At 50.1% G+C, this 16,634-nt stretch overlaps 1 protein-coding gene across 3 annotated transcripts in view; it reads right to left on the bottom strand.

Moving 5' to 3' along the window:
* ppfibp2b (PPFIA binding protein 2b) overlaps positions 1-16,634 on the bottom strand; it is a 29,761-nt gene that overhangs the window by 8,884 nt on the left and 4,243 nt on the right. For all 3 annotated transcript variants that reach the window (XR_014117498.1, XR_014117497.1, XM_035531991.2), the window contains exons 3-13: positions 15,158-15,366; positions 11,269-11,355; positions 9,899-10,012; positions 7,304-7,441; positions 4,660-4,884; positions 3,738-3,833; positions 2,155-2,266; positions 1,154-1,215; positions 962-1,037; positions 399-502; positions 16-83 (exon numbers count right to left, since the gene is read on the bottom strand). Coding sequence is in view for 1 of the 3 variants with exons in the window: in XM_035531991.2 (XP_035387884.2) it covers positions 16-83; positions 399-502; positions 962-1,037; positions 1,154-1,215; positions 2,155-2,266; positions 3,738-3,833; positions 4,660-4,884; positions 7,304-7,441; positions 9,899-10,012; positions 11,269-11,355; positions 15,158-15,366 (1,291 nt within the window). In the remaining 2 variants the exon portion in view is untranslated. The remainder of the gene's footprint in view (positions 1-15; positions 84-398; positions 503-961; positions 1,038-1,153; positions 1,216-2,154; positions 2,267-3,737; positions 3,834-4,659; positions 4,885-7,303; positions 7,442-9,898; positions 10,013-11,268; positions 11,356-15,157; positions 15,367-16,634) is intronic.

Consider the following 16,634-nt stretch of genomic DNA (forward strand, 5'->3'; position numbering starts at 1 on the left):
GCGCGTGTTGCTCACTTAGAGTCCAGGTCTTTTGGTAGGATTCCTGGAGGTAAGCAGTGTGATTGTCCATGAGCTGAAGACACCTGTGGACAGAACACGGGCACACACCGTCACTGCTGGGACATGTCCCTGTGGCGTAGCGTCCCGGCTGAGTTAGAATCCATTGCCGGCACTTCACATCTAAAAACCTTTAAGATGCAAATGTCTTTTGTTTTCCTATTTAGAAGCTGTTTAAGTGTTCTGTAACTACGTAGAAACGCTGCAGCCATAAACTAATCATCTTGGCAGTGAAAGGCAGGTCCTGCTCGGGGTTTGTTTCAGCTGGCATGCGATTGGCCCATGGGCCGTCCACTGATGTCTGTCTGGGGACTAAAGCAGAGTGCGGCGTGAGTGCGCACCTGCAGGCCAGAGTGCACAATGTCCGAGTGGGCTTTACGGGGGAGAGGGCGTGGCTTCAGAGGCCTGCGCAGGTCCTCCTCACTACTGCCACTGTCAACACAACCTACAGAGAGAGAGACAGACAGGAGGTGTATACACATACTAAGCAATAACTGTTAGGCAATCTTAATATATTTATATTCAGCTGCAGGGCACTACTGCTTGCTTGTTACACCGTTATGCTCTCACTCTTTGTGACCACTTAAAGTTAGTATTACATTTATATATTTACATTTACGGCATTTATCTGACGCTTTTACCCAAAGCGACTTACAATTATGACTGAGTACAACTTGAGCAATTGAGGGTTAAGGGCCTTGCTCAGGGGCCCAACAGTGGCGACTAACATGCATTAGTCCTCAGCCACCCTCCTTCCGCTTAGTCTATTTAGAGTACATTCCTCTGTGCCTTGATGTTAGCCGCGTCTGTCTGTGCCTTTGGCCAGCGTATATATCTATAAACAGATGAGGTTCTTTCATGCACGAGTGTTGGAGTGTGTTCTGGGGAGATGTGGAGATGCTACCTGGTGACAGGACCATCGTGTCTTTGGTCATCCCGACCCGGTCCAGCAGGACCATGAGCTCCTCGATATGATGATCCTGTGTGGGAGATGACCACAAGCCAGGCTCAGCCAAGACCGCACATGCGTTTGAGTGACACCTCAAGGTCATGTGGGGTCAGAGGAGCAGGGCCTGTGCGTGTAGCCTCTCCTTACCTTCTCATTGTTGGCTGTGAGCAGGCTCGCTATCCCCGCCTTTAGCCTCTGCAGCTCCAGATCTAAAGAACACACACACACACACACACACATTAGTCACTGAACAACTACAGCTTAGTTTAATAACACACAGCTTTGCAGCAGCATAATACAAGTGCAGCTACCAGACAGCAGGACTCACTAGTCCACCAGTTAATACAGTCACAGAACTGAAGCAGAAACAGCACATTTACATGAACACAACCGGCGAAGAAAAATAAACTAGCAAACGGAACCAATCGGAGTGCCCAACGAGAAGTGTATTAATCAGAACTGTTCACGGAGCACATGCTGTCATGTGAACGCAATCTATGTGAGTGTGCTGCAGGGTGTGACACGACGGATGAATCGGCCCCCCACCCCTCCCACTGGCTGGCCCCTCCTCACACACTCACACTCACTCACACACACACACACACACACACTCACACACACACTCACACACACACACACACACACACACACACACACACACACACACACACACACACACACACACACACACACACACACACACACACACACACACACACACACACACACACACACACACACTCACACACACAGGAGATGGGTGGGCAGGTCTGACAGTATGCCAGCATGGTTTAGTGCATCTGAGACATTTCACATCCCTTTGTTTGCTTTTGTCCTTCAGTTTCCTGCTGTAGGCCTTGTCAGCAACAGGGCAGACAGGAAAACAGAGAGAGAGAGAGAGAGAGAGAGACACTACATAGAGAGAGACACTACATAGAGAGAGAGAGAGAGAGAGAGAGAGAGAGAGAGAGAGAGAGAGAGACTCCACATAGTGAGAGAGAGAGAGAGAGACTCCACAGTGAGAGAGAGAGACACACACTACACAGAGAGACACTACATAGAGAGAGAGAGAGAGAGAGAGAGAGAGAGAGAGAGAGAGAGACTCCACATAGTGAGAGAGAGAGAGACACCACATAGCGAGAGTTTACCTCTCTCTGTGCTGTTGCTGGAGAAGGGTCCTTTGGAGAGCAGCTGGTTTTGGAGACTCTTGATCTCTGCATCTTTGGAGACCAGCAGCTGCTGCAGTTCGGAGATCTCCATCTGTCAAAGCACAAGGCACCGTTATCATCATCCACAAGACCAAGAAGCACACACCCCCACACCAGGGATGACGCCGGGGCCTCAGAGCCCATAATCACACACTGCCTCAGCAGGTCAACATGAGCATTAGTGCTTGACCTCTCTCAACCTCGCTCTGTCTGCACACACACCCACACACACCCCATCACTCTCACTATCACTAGACAAATTACTGATGACCAAGCACATCCCGTTTACCCTGCATGGCTCCAAGGACCTTAGAAACTTGGAACGTAGAAACGTCTGGAAAAAAGACTATACAGATTTGGAGACACAGCACAAGCAAGGAGGGGGTCACCAGGAGGAGAAGGAAAAGCAGGGGTGTCAGACGGGGTGTGGAGCAGGAGCTCAGAGGAGCATCAGACCTAGAGGAGAGGAGGCTCTCAGCAAAGGGGGCCGCGCTACTGACTCTGTGGTGCGTTAGCTGCTAGCTGGCTAAAGCTCTCAACACCATACACCTCTCCGTCCTTGTTAGTGTTGCTAAATTCATGGTATCAGTGTTTTGAAATGGTGTCTGAATGGCCTGCTTCACTGGTCTTTCACTGCAGTGGCACGTACTCTGGTTTTTCTTGACAGGGCGTTGTGCTTGAGTTCACCGTGCAGTTTATATCTGATCGCCACACCTGCACCTCTGTGACAGAGGTGTTCAAATCCACACACATCTGAGATGTTGGACAACAGAAGGAGCACTGCACTGCACGGCTCCAGTCTCAGGGCTCATCTGACGCATGATTGGCTAAAGCACTAGGGTGTAAGAGCAGAATCAGCAGTGAACTGCGCAGACAGCCCTGCCCCATAACCCACCCCCACGCCCCCACCCTGTTCGGGTGAGGAAAGTCAGGGAGGCGAGGAAGAGGAGCAGGCACCTGCCGGGGGTGGGGGTGGTGTGGAGCGATTGTTAGAGAAGAAGAGGAAGAAACAACATGAGAAAGCTAAAGAAATAATATAGAGGTAAAAAGACAGACAGGCAGCTGAAGACAGAGAGCGACAGACAGGCAGATGAAGACAGAGAGCGACAGACAGACAGAGAGCGACAGACAGGCAGCTGAAGACAGAGAGCGACAGACAGGCAGCTGAAGACAGAGAGCGACAGACAGGCAGCTGAAGACAGAGAGCGACAGACAGACAGAGAGCGACAGACAGGCAGATGAAGACAGAGAGCGACAGACAGGCAGCTGAAGACAGAGAGCGACAGAGGGAAGGACTACAAGCGAACTTGACAGAAGGCAGCGATGAACACGAGCGATGTGAGAGACATGGAAGAGCCACAGAGGAGGGAGGTGTTCCCTCTGAGGAGGCTCCCCCTGCGCTCCCCAGTACCACACCTGCAGGGGAGCGCTTCACTAGCTCAGCGCGGCGTGAAAGCCCAGGGTCAGGGAGCTGGGCAGTGACCGGTGAGCCGGACGGAGCGTGCGGGGGAAGTTCACGGTACCTTTGTGGCCTTCAGCGTTCGGTCGTACTGCAATTTCTCGCTCTCCAACTCGTCCACCTTGGTCTTCAGGACCCGCAGCTCCTGCAGGAGTGCCTGCTGACAGCACAGGGAAGAGACGCGCGCCATCAGCAGGGAGAATCGACCCCTGCGCTCACCGAGGAGGACAAATGGGAGCCTTAAAGGCTTCCGGCCGCAGCCGAGGGTCCAGAGACTCACCTAATGTCAAGAGTCAAACGGAACAGTCTACGGATCATAACAGAATTCCGCCACCCTAAAAGAAAAAAGCTTCTACCAAATTCCATACAAGCCAGTTGTCTTTTTCTCCAGGAAACACATGATTGAGTTCACAGAAGCAAACTGACGGAGAGGGGGCGAGGTTTCCGCTCTCCCAAGGCCACCCCGGAAACCGTGCAGTTAATACACAAAGTCCTGAAAACCCTGGGAAAACCACTCATTGGTCAGTCACTCAGTGGTCTACATCAGAAGTGATAGCTCAGGCTCCTCCCACATAAACAACGCAACTGAACTGAATTCACATCCTCTTATTTACCAGTTATTCATACAGTCTGCAGGAAAGTCAATAAATGTCAACGGAGGAGCGTAAGCCATCGAGAAAGGCCACCACTTCAAAAACAAACAAACAGAAAACCGTCAGTACCATCGGGTTAGTGTCACAGCTCCATCATGCAGGTTTGCCCCCTAGAAACAGGTGACACCATCAAATACTGAACAGAGTTTAAAGACACACAACAGACACCGGGAAGCCCGAGAATCCGCCCTGCTGCCGACCTCGCACAGGAGGACACCGTTTGGGGAGCACCTGCCCCGGTTAGTTCTGGCTCCCGGGGTTGGGGGTAGGGTGAGGGGGCGTGCAGCGAGGTCCGTGTGGGGGGGAGGGAGGGGAGGAGACGGATATGCCTACGTTGTCTCCCGCCGCTCCGCAGCGGCAGCCGACGTCCTCGGCGTCGGACGAGCCCAAGCCCACGTCGGGGCTGCGGTCTCGGGCCTGGCGCGGCGCCCCGCCCTCGCCCCGCGCACCCTGCGCCTCCTGCGCCTCCTGAGCCCGCTGCTCCTGGATGCGGGTGGAGATCTCCTTCTGGAACTTACGCATCTGCTCCTGGAGCTCGCTGATCACGTTAACCACACACTGATACGCACAAACAAACAAACAGACAGCAGACAAACTGAAAGGGTGAAAGAGATGAGGACAGAAACAAAACAAAAAAAAAAAACCCCTAAAGAACACTAACCAACCAAAAATAAAAACCTCAGATAAACAGAACTCGTGGGGTATATTCAGTAAATGCTGTCTAGGGAGACATTTTTATATATTTTATTAAATGCCTTGCACAGAGTCGCTGTAGTAAGACCTCCTCACACCTGCCTGTGGTTCAACACAGGCCCTCTGTGTTGTTAATGAGACCTTGGAGCAGGTCGCCTGTGTTTCAGTGCTTCTAAAGAAATGTCTCCCGGGACTAAAAACAGCAGAATTTTAAAATTAAATTAATTAAAATTAGCACTGTGTCTGTGTCTGGGGAGATGAGTCACCAAGTCACCGGGTCACTGAGTCAACTGGGAGTTCACTGAGTCACTTTCCCTTCTGAGCGACCGTGAGAGTCACAGGGCGTGCTGACCGATCGCGACGCTAACCGGACGTGAGAAGATCCGAACTTGGCGGCCAGGATTCACTTCCCACTTAACAGTCCACATGCCGCATGGAGTGGAATCTGATTGGAGACAGTGCGCCTGGCAAACGTGCTAGGAGACCGTGCAGAAGGTTTGTATTTCGCCCCTTCCACATGGAACCTGACGATTCTACTCACGTTCCACACCTATATTTAGCTTCTGCACTCACCAGCCAACGCGATGCATGCCTGCAGTGAAAGTGTGTGTGTGTGTGTGTGTGTGTGAGTGAGTGAGTGAGTGTGTGTGAGAGGTGTGTGTGTGTGTGTGGTGTGTGTGTGTGCACGTGTGTGAGTGTGTGTGAATGTGTAAGTGTGAGTGTGTGTGTGAGAGAGTGTGAGTGAGTGACTGAGTGTGTGAGGTGTGTGTGTGTGTGAGAGTGTGTGTGTGTGTGTGTGAGTGTGTAAGTGTGTGTGTAAGTGTGAGTGTGTGTGTGTGTGTAAGTGAGTGTGTGTGTGTAAGTGAGTGTGTGTGTGTGTGTGTAAGTGAGTGTGTGTGTGTGTGTGAGTGTGTAAGTGTGAGTGTGTGTGTATGAGTGTAAGTGAGTGTGTGTGTGTGAGTGTGAGTGTGTGAGTAAACATGAACTCTATGTATTTAAAAGTGCTGGGATTTTTGTTCAGTGTGATGCCTCTGTAACAGAGATACTGAACACTCACCAAGTCACTCTTTGATCCATCTGTCATAGTATCACTGGAGAAACTCGCGAGGTAAGCGACTTGTCTATGTCTTTGTCTGTGTGTGTGTGTGTGTGTGTGTTTGTAGTGATATAAATCTTACGGCGTAGGTCTGAGGTCATTAGTTCCATAATTAGCCGGAACTCAGCTTGCTCATGAAGTGGACAGGAAATAGAGGCATTGCCATCAGCTTACTTCCTGTTTTATCAGTGTGATTCACATTAACCACACAGACAGAATCTGGCTTAAACCGGAACACCAATTCATCCACAGCACGGAGCAACCAACAAATAACCCCAAATGATTCCTTTATAACGCTCATTTATATTTAAAACAAACAAACAAAAACCAACCAAAAAAAAACACCTAATGTTGTTGGTAGGTGGTGTAAGACGCTTATGAAACGTAAGTGCCTAAGACCCTCAGGGTCTGTATTAATGCCAGTGTCTCAGTCGGAGTCTCTGCGGAGGTTTATGGAGCATTCCTGAATCTCGTTGGCGGAGGCTCCATGTGATCTCTGCACTGAAGAACCCCCTGGGCCCCCTGACGGGCTACCCGGCGCGTGGATGCCTGGAATCCCAGTGCTGTAGACCATCACCATCATTTCAGACCGGTGATGTTTCAATCAGTGCCGTGCTAGTTCAAATCCTAAGCAAATCTGATTGGTTTTTCCAGGTCTTGTTTGCTTCTGTGATGCGGTGTCAGAGCATTGCCTGCCCAGACCCAAAGCCCACTTACACAAGTTCGGTTCTGTCCTGTCACTGAAAACTGGTCCAAGTGGGCCAAATGGTTTCTATGGGTCACAGTGTGTGAACTTCAGCCCACAACTAGAGCAATTCAGCGCCATCGCGATGGGGGAAACTCTTTTACGAGGGGAAGGGGGATTAAAAATTAAAAACAGCTGCTGATGAGCCATGGGGGCAGAGAGAGAGAGCGAGAGAGAGAGAGAGAGAGAGAGAGGGAGGAGGGGTGAGAAAGGAACGCGAGGGCCGAGTACCGTGGTTGTGGGACAGAATTAAACCATCAGAAAACCAACAACATGGCGAAAAACCACAGACATGTAAACAAAGCCTGTTGAGTGAGTGAAGGAGAGAGAGAGCAAGACAGAAAGAAAGACGGGTAAAAGGACAGAGAAATGGAGCCACGGCCTGACGGAGGGAGAGAGGGATGACGTGACGGAGGGAGGCAGGGAGAGAGGGGTTTAGGTACCTCTGCTTTGCGCTGCTTGTCATCTCTGTGTGCGGGGTCCTGCTCCTCCTCCATGCTGACCAACTTCAGCTTCAGACACGAAACCTCGTCCATGAGATCCAGCTTCTGTGTCTCCAAGGAAGTACGGCTCAGTAGCTCCTACACACACACGCGCGCACACACACACACGCGCGCACACACACACGTACTCTAGACAGTATCAGGTACCCAGTGTGAGAGAGAGTTCTGCCGCTCTACTGGGCAACAAGTTTGTCAAGAGTAACGTCTGGGCCCCAGCCAAATGCAGCTAAATATACACACACCAACATATTTTTACTTCCTCTGTGTGTGTGAGAGAAAGACAGACAGGGTGTAATCCGTTCTGAGGACAACTCTGAAGATGAAAAAGGTTCCATAATTTACTCAGAGATCATTTTAGCCTTTAAATCCTACTGACCACAAACACACAGAGAGCATCTGACCCCAGATCAGCAACTGGACGCGAGATGCTTGTGAAGCGCAGTTAGGGCCTACGCATTTCCCCCACACAGTAGCTCACAAACACACACACACACAAGTACACTAATAACACACTGAATAATACACCAGTAGAGTCTGCCTCAGCTATAGTCACATGTCCCAGAGGTTTCACAATAGATGGTTCTCATTCCAGAGAAAAGAAAGATCTGCTTTCGACTTTCTGCTCATCATCTCATGGACATAAAAAAAAGCACATTAACAGTTTACAGACACGAAACCTTCCAATATGTAGCGCCGCAGGGAAGGGGTTTGCAGAGACTAACACGTCGGAGTAAAAAACCTGATGTCATCGAAGTTAAAGCGGAACGACTAATGTGCAACAGGGATCCATGTTTGTTTGCTTTAGAAATCATACACAGTTGTTACCACAAGCTGGGGGCCAAACAATTAAAGAAGCTTTGAGCCTATCAGGGTGAGTCACGTTCTGTCCAATCGGATCGAGCCTATCAGGAGGAGAATCACGTTCTGTCCAATTGAATTTTGCGCCATAGCTCCACAGTTGGCGTAATCAAAATTTCAGACATACCAAAACTCCAGATAAGCCTTAAACAAAGGAGTCAGACGGACAGATTCGCATCTCCCTGGTTAAGACCCAACTAAACAAACTGCCCAGTGTCATGGCTCATGTATTCGTAATAGAGTAATAAACACAGGCTCCAGCTAGGCAACGTGGGAGAAATATGTCAACTACATGAAAGGACCCGATGACAGCACCAGTTTAAACCAGCAGGATTCAGATTTCCTGTGGTATGTAACTGGGAAACAACTTGGATCCAGTGTTGAAGATCATTTAAAGACACCAAAGAATTCATGTCCAGGCAAGCAGATGAAGTCTTGAAGACTCTACCTCTCTGTGTCTGTCTGTCTCTCTGGCCGGCTGTCTGTCTCTCTGGCCGGCTGTCTGCCTCTTTTCCCATCTTCCGTGATCCTTGACATTCCATCAGCATTTGATTGTTGCAGTGGAATGTCTGTGTTTGAATATGTCTGTCTTCCAGTATTTCCACACCAAGCTCCACAGGAGTTGTTACTTTACTCGACCACGTATAAGCATCCACACGCCTAAGGGCCTTTCTGAATAACGCTGAGCAGTTAGCCTGTTGTCAGACACATCTGAATGTGATTCAGTTCAGTTTTTCAGAGTGAACTCCAGAGAGGTATGAGAGCTCTCACTGTTTGATCCTGTCATTCTGTAAATGTGTCATTCTGTAAATCTCTCAGAGCGAATCAGTAGGACAGAGTGGTCAGATCTCATTTAATAGGAACCCTTTCACCAGGCCAGAGAGCAGACAAAGTACAGCATGCACCTGTGCACCAAGCCTGAATGACATGAAAGAGAGAGAGAGAGAGAGAGCGCGAGAGAGTACTCACCGTTTCTTACACAATAATGCTGCGTTTGCCTGCCACTACAAAACCGCAAGTGCCATTTAAGCCATTAATCATTAAAGCTTTGTCAACATTCACACTGAAATCACAACTGAAGTGAAACGCTGCCAAATACAAGCAGAACTGACTGACGATACACACACAGCTGTCTCAGAACTCACCAGCCTACGGAACTTCAGGAAACACTCAGAAATATTGCTGCAGCATGCAAATATAAGACACACAGCAAACAGCAGTGGGAAAAAAAAACAGCAGAGTAGGGAAACTGCACTCTGCCCGCAAGGAGAAAGTCCACGCCGAATGCGGTATGCGCACGTGAGGCGTTACGCTGCGTGGAATCACACCGGGACAAAGCAGGAAATGGACCGAGCTACACGTGCCAGTCTTCATCGCACAGACGCTATACCCGAGCCAAGAGAACACGCGCACATGCGCACACGCATCAGCCATCAACTGCATAACCTCTGAAATCCAGCGGCTCTTCATGACACTACAACAGCAGAACTGCTACCATGTCACCATGAGTCACACCACATACTGGAAAAGGCACTGGTTAAATTCCTCTCTAACTTAGACTTAGTTCACCTGACGACCGTCACTGAGGTGTGTAAGGTTTTGGGGGAACTCTGAGGCTGCATCATGTGCTGTCGGAGTGTGTGCCGGTGTGTGGGGTAGAGCGCGCTGTGCTCTTACCTGTTGAAGCATCTCCTCGGTGGACAGCAGTTTATCGCTGTTCTCCTCCAGAGAAGCCTCCAGATCTCTGATCTTCTCTCCCTGTGCCTCCACCTGCTCCGTGAGAACGCTCACCTGCGCCCACACACACACACACGTCGGCAGAACAATCAGGTCACGCACGAAAGCCACAAGTCGCCGAGAATTCACTGCCGATCACCGACATCCAGAGAGCACAATCTTTACTCACACCCAGACATGTCTCGCACACATCCACCCACAACAGAAGCCATGTTTACCTTCAGTCTCTTTCATCTACTTTCATTCACTCATTTATGTTCACGCATTCCTACATGAACAAGCTTCACCCATTCATACACACCCCCACTCACTCAGAATACTCACTCAGAGACCGATTTCCGAAACGTCACTCAAAGCAGAATCCTCTGACAAACTGTGCTTCACCTGTAGGTCTGTCTGCCTTGCTCCTTCACCCAGACTGTCCTGTTTCTCTCCCTCTCGCGCTCCGTCACTCCCTCTCACTGCTAACAGCTATTGCCACACACTCTCAACTCCTATTATGTTACGCTCCTAGTTTCTCTGTGACTTAGCGAACGAGAACGAACTTGGTGCTGAAAGCATATCCAGCGCAGCACTGCTGGACTGCCACCTACGCACGCACTCCAAGGGCAGTGTCCTCTCTGCCCACTCTAAACTCTTTTGTCCTGCTGCAAGAAAGACCCAGACGCTTATGGGACAGGTAGAAGAGGAAGTGAAAGAATGAGGGAGGCGCCTGGGAGCCAATCAGGCTCATGCATAGTTCAGGGCAGAAAGCCTCCCACCAATCAGGGCGGACTGCTGGAGAACTTTGAGGAATGTGGCAGTGTAGCGACCTCGGGCCATGTGTGGAAACCTGCACACTCAGAGAGAGTGCTACACTCATCACTTTATACCTTAAAAGAAATCAAATCTATTATAATGACTATAACGTTTAACATCCCACAAAATCACAGTGTTTAACAGTAGAGTTCAAATCTGTAAAACAACAACATGAAAACCCAAAGTAACCTTGTTTACAGTAAACAGGAGCAGGCGGAGCATATGTGTTCAGCATGAGTCGGTAATAAGTGCTTTCACACTCCGATTGGACTGGATTGGACTGGAGCTGCCTGTTGGAACCACACCGTCATGCACTACGTCACGGGTCCTAGTCAGTAGGCGGAGCTTGAGGTGTCACGCAGCTCCATCAGTCACTGACGCTACACACTACACACCAGGTACAGTCCCCAGCAGCTGGGCCTGCCTGACCGCTGCACTACTGCTCGCGTAGGTGTGGTAGGAAACAGCCTGGAGGTGTCGTGGGCTGGGGGGAGCCGCGAGGAGCGTCTCACCTGCAGAACCAGAGACTCTTTGTCGCCCTCTAATCTCTCCAACCGCTCCTGATGCGTCTCATTGTTTGAAGGAGACTGCGAGCTGACCTGGAAGAGACAGACACACACATGCACACACACAGACCCACAGAACAAGAGTGTCAAGCAGGGGGGCGGAGCCAAGCCGCTTCTCCACTTGCAGAGGCTCTCTGGCCCCGTGCCAGAACCCTCCACAATGAGCGGCTAACAACCGTGCGCACAAGGCTTCTATTCAGCAGGTGCTGAACGGCACACAAAGGCTAACTGACATGGCTAATGAGACCCGAATGATATGCTAGGGTCATAAAATAGAAACAAAACATGTTAATTAGAATAATACAGCGACACCACCCAGGACACCGCGCTGAAAGGTCAGAAGCATGGGGTTTCATACATGTAGGGAATCCCTAGGGATAACGGACTCGTAGCAAAGGCATTCTGAAGTTAGAAAGGCTACATTCCTCAAAAAGAAATAAATAAATGGTGACACTTTATTTTGAGTGGTCCTTTTTAGATGAACTATGCACTCAACACGCTCATATAAATGATGCAACAGGAGTGAAACATCTAAATACATTTAGTATATGAATCAGGAGACTTTTAATTACCTGTGTAAAGATTTGTTTATAATCTGATTAATTCAGTTGTTTTCCACTTTATTTGGAGTGTCCAAGTTACTGAACAGTTACTGAACACACAGTCTTAGCATACTCAACCAACTGTTATAGACCTACTGTTGACCGTCTGATTGCTGGTGTCTACCCTCGAACTACTTTGCATACTGCAACTATATTCAAACTCATCTGATTCCTACACGACAATGTCATAGATACTGTTGAGAGATTATTCATCAAAATGAAGGAGTTACCTAAAATACATTCATAAAATCCAGACATGAAGTAAAGTGGAAACGCCTGCTGGAGAAGCTCCGCCCACCCTGGATGGGAGGAGTTGGATCTTAGCCAGTTTGAATAACATGGCAGCAGTTTGCTGCTCATTTGCTAAGACAGTAAACAGCTTTGCTTCCCACCTGCAAAAGGACTGACATACTGCCACTGTCCCAGATGTTTTGGGAAAGATTGATCAATCGATCCATCCATCCATCCATCCATCCAACCATCCAACCAACAGCTGATCTAGGGTAATAGGGGCGAGAGCCAATCCCATGACGGACGGAGTTCCAATTCATGGCAGGGCACACACACACACACACACAAACAGACCCACTCATTCATGCCAGGCCAATTCAGACCCACCAGTGGACTGAACACGCATGTCTTTTGGAACGCGGCAGGCACAAGGAGATGCTAAACTCCGCCCAGTGCACACCAGCGCCGTGATAGGCTAGAATCAAGAGAATCCTCCACAGCGAGACTATCATGAACAACACAGACAGACCATGTCCACTGGACCACTGCCACAAGGGAGCACTTCCTGTTGACAGCACAGTCAGCCTCCAGAGAGCAAAAACATGAATTAGAGTAGGTCATAAGTTTATTACCTGAGAGAGGGGGAGAGAGAGGGAGAGAGAGAGAGAGAGAGAGAGAGAGAGAGAGAGAGAGAGAGAGAGAGGGAGAGAGGGAGAGGGAGAGAGAGAGAGAGAGAGAGAGAGAGAGAGAGAGAGAGAGAGAGGGAGAGAGGGAGAGAGGGAGAGGGAGCGGTTCCCTCTGAGGATAGAGAACTCAAGACCTGGAATTCCCCCAGTTTCATGGACCTATGGTTAGAGAGCACTTAGCAGAAAGTCAGAGGACATGAATGTTATCCCACCATGCAGGAATGCATGAGCTAAGCATGCTATAATGTAGCCTCCCTGTCAGGACATCCATACTCCTCCACCCTCTGCTCCGATGACTTAGGAGCCAAGATCTTTACACGCTCACTGGTGTGTTGACTGGAGGTAAAAGTTGCTGTGGTTATCATGAAGCATCCTTGCGCTATATGGGTCTAACTAACTAACTAAGGAACTAACGAACTAAGGAACTAACTAGCTAACTAACTAACTAGCTAACTAGCTAACTAACTAACTAACCTACTTCATTCTGCTTCTTCCTCCCACGTGGATGTGGTAGTTAGGTGCTACATGTGCTGCCAGGTGGGTGCAGTATGTGTGACGGGGGTGATATGTGGGTGCAGGGTGGAGCACCCTGTTCCTGCGTTTTCCAGCTACATCCCAGAAAATTCAGTCGCGCGGCCTGTCAGGTGAAGTCTCAGCTCATGATGTCTCTGCCACAGGTATGCGTCTCAGAGCTCAGAGCAGTAACACCATCGCACAGCAACACCGTCGCACAGTAACACCATCAAAAACAACACCACCATCATATAGTAACACCTTCACATTAACCCCATAACACAACAACACCATCACACAGCAACATCATAGTTACACCACACCATCACACAGTAACAATATCACACAGCAACATCACTCAACACCACCATCACACAGCAACACCACTATCACACAGCAACACCATCACACAGCAACACCATCACACAGTAACGTCACTCAACACCACCACGCAGCAACACCGTCACACAGCAACACCGTCACACAGCAACACCACCATCACACAGCAACATCACACAGTAACAATTTTACACAGCAACACCATCACACAGCAACATCACACTGTTACTCACCATCACACAGCAACACCATCACACAGCAACAACAAAACAAGTACAAGCCTGACTGCTTACCTTCTTTAGCCAAGAGAAATGTTTGTAAAAGTCAATATCCTGCTCCATGCTGAAGTCCCATATCTGCCCATGTGTGTGTGTGTGTGTGTGTGTGAGGGGGTGTGACAGAGCGAGAAACACAGAAGAGAGAGAGAGAGTAGTTGTGGAGAGCTGGGGTCGGAGGGCTTACTGCCGAACTTCACACTGTTGAGGGCTGCCTGGTTTATGAAGCTTCCTCCTCCTCCTGCTCCACTGCTCCATCCTGCCTCTGCGCAGGGGAATCCCTGACACGGCACAGCAACTGCACAAGCGTCTCGGCTCCAGTGGCTGTCTGGCCCCGAGCCCCACCCGCCCGCCACCCACCCAGTCTGACGCTCTGCCAGACACGCAACATGAGAGTGCACGCAAGCGTGCGAGTGTGTGTGTGAGCGTGTGCGTCTTACGCTGCCTTTCCAGCGCACACAGTGGTGGAGATGCCCTCCTTCACACCGTGCCTGAGCCCCCGACTCAATGCAAATCTGAACCGAAATAAAACAGTGACAGTGGGCCAGGTCAAGACAGAGGGAGAGGGAGATAAACACACACACTCACACGCTCACACTCACACGCTCACACTCACACGCTCACGAGGCCCTAGACCCTTCAGAGAAGTTTAATGACTGCACTATGTAAGCTATTCTAAAACTCGTTTTATGTTCACTGGCTTGTGCATGCGCCCCTAACGGCCCCTCATCTGGAGCTCACCTCCTACACCCAAAACACCACCTCCTACACCCAAAACACCACCATGCTACAGTCTCCTGCTTTTGGAACCATTAATGTTCTATTTACCACACTTGAACTTATCCCATCTGTTGTGCATCTTCTACAGCATCTGAAGCTGATTTGACTTTGGCTCTCGGCTGAACACACGCCAGCGCGATCCTGCACACGCCAGCGCGATCCTGCACACGCCAGCGCGATCCTGCACACGCCAGCGCCACAAACACCACGGTCTGCCTGTCTGAACGGCCGCCGGGTGAGGGGCAGTCCAAGCTTACGCCGGAGGGAGGAGGACCGTTAGGAAACGTTATCAAGGGGAAAAAAAAGAAAATCCATCACTTCTTTGACTCTATGACAGACAGGTGATAATCAGGCAGGGTCTAATGGGGTGTGGGGCCGTGGGGGGTTTGTAGGGGGTGCGGTTGCTCACCGTGCCCCTCTCCAGCCACTCCAGCAGGGCGTGGGAGGTGGAGCAGGGTAGCCGGGAACGTAGCGCCTCCCTGCCCCGGTCTCCGTCCTCCTGAAGCTCCAGAGCGAGGCGCAGCTCCTCAGCCAGCTGCAGTGCCTGCAGAGAGCCCACGTCGATGGGGGAGCCCAGCTCACACAGGCCGTTAGTCAGCTCCGTCACGGCCTTGGAACCTGTGGGGGGAGGGAGATGAGACGCAACCCGTCAGCCTGCATCATGACACGCTCCCCATCGTCCCTCCGGCAGACGCTGCCACGTTTCGACTTTGCAGCGCTGAGCGTGTCTGCCGGCGTGCTGCGCAGGAACGGCGACGCCTCGCAGACTGCACGGGAACAACACATCTGGACACGATTAGGCCCCGGAACACGGCGCAGAGAGCCCACGGCGATATGAGGATTCCGTTTACTGAAGCTTGGATCAGTACGGACACCAAAGGGTTTTGGGCTGCCAAAGATCTCTGCAGTCTTTAGTTTCAATTCTAGCAGGTGTGAGCAGGAAAATATCAAAGACTCTGTGGCCACAAAAGCATTATGTTTATTTGAAGGGGTTTTATCAAAGGTTTCTGCTTCAGAGAAAAGTAAACATACACAAACACTGAAACAGAAAAAAGGCCTGCTTGTACTAAACAACCTACCAACGTGTTTACAGCCATAAACCATAAAAACTGAACATGTTTAAAGAATCAGGCCTGATTAGATTAGTGCAGATGAGCTAATCTGCCGTATAAGTGTCTGCGTGTAATATCAGATCACGTTCAGAGCCTGTGGTCCCGCACTAATGTCGAAACGTCCAGTCATACACATCACACAGAACTGTGAGCTGTAGCGGTCAGCACCAAGACGTCATGCAGTGATGCCCCATCAGAGCAGAGGCCCAGGGCGAGATCACACTGAAGCCACAGCAAGGAGCTGATCTACAAACCAGCTGCGTGGTAGACACGGAAATGTCCCGTAGCCCACCATCACATCCATGGCACGGCAGAGCCTGCATAGAGGGACTTTGGTGTGGCCAGCAATTACCTCCACGTAACGATCTTATGATGCTTGCGCGGAAACAGCAGGACCAAAACAAAAAGCAAAAACACGAAAACAAAAGGCTTTAACTTCAGTGTGGAAACGCCCAGCCGAGGGAGAACAGTCTGGGAAGCAGATCAAACAATGAAAACAAGCATTACACGGAGACACTGTCTAGTGTCTACATGGCCTGCAATACTGACCCGGCACGGCCTGCAATACAGAACCGGCACAATCCACAATACGGAACTGGCAGGGCTGCGCGGTGCAGATCCAACATGGGAAGCCTGCGCATGCCTGCTCTCACCACTAACGTTAAGGAGTGCATGAAATTGTCTGCCTTTGGTCCGATCCCGCATCAGTATTTGCTTGAAAATGAATGAATGAATGAATGATAGTTAATGATTAAAGATTCATAGTCAGTTTTT

The sequence above is a fragment of the Electrophorus electricus genome, chromosome 16, assembly GCF_041902795.1.
Source record: "Electrophorus electricus isolate QZ-2024a chromosome 16, ASM4190279v1, whole genome shotgun sequence".
NCBI classification, from domain to species: Eukaryota; Metazoa; Chordata; class Actinopteri; order Gymnotiformes; family Gymnotidae; genus Electrophorus; species Electrophorus electricus.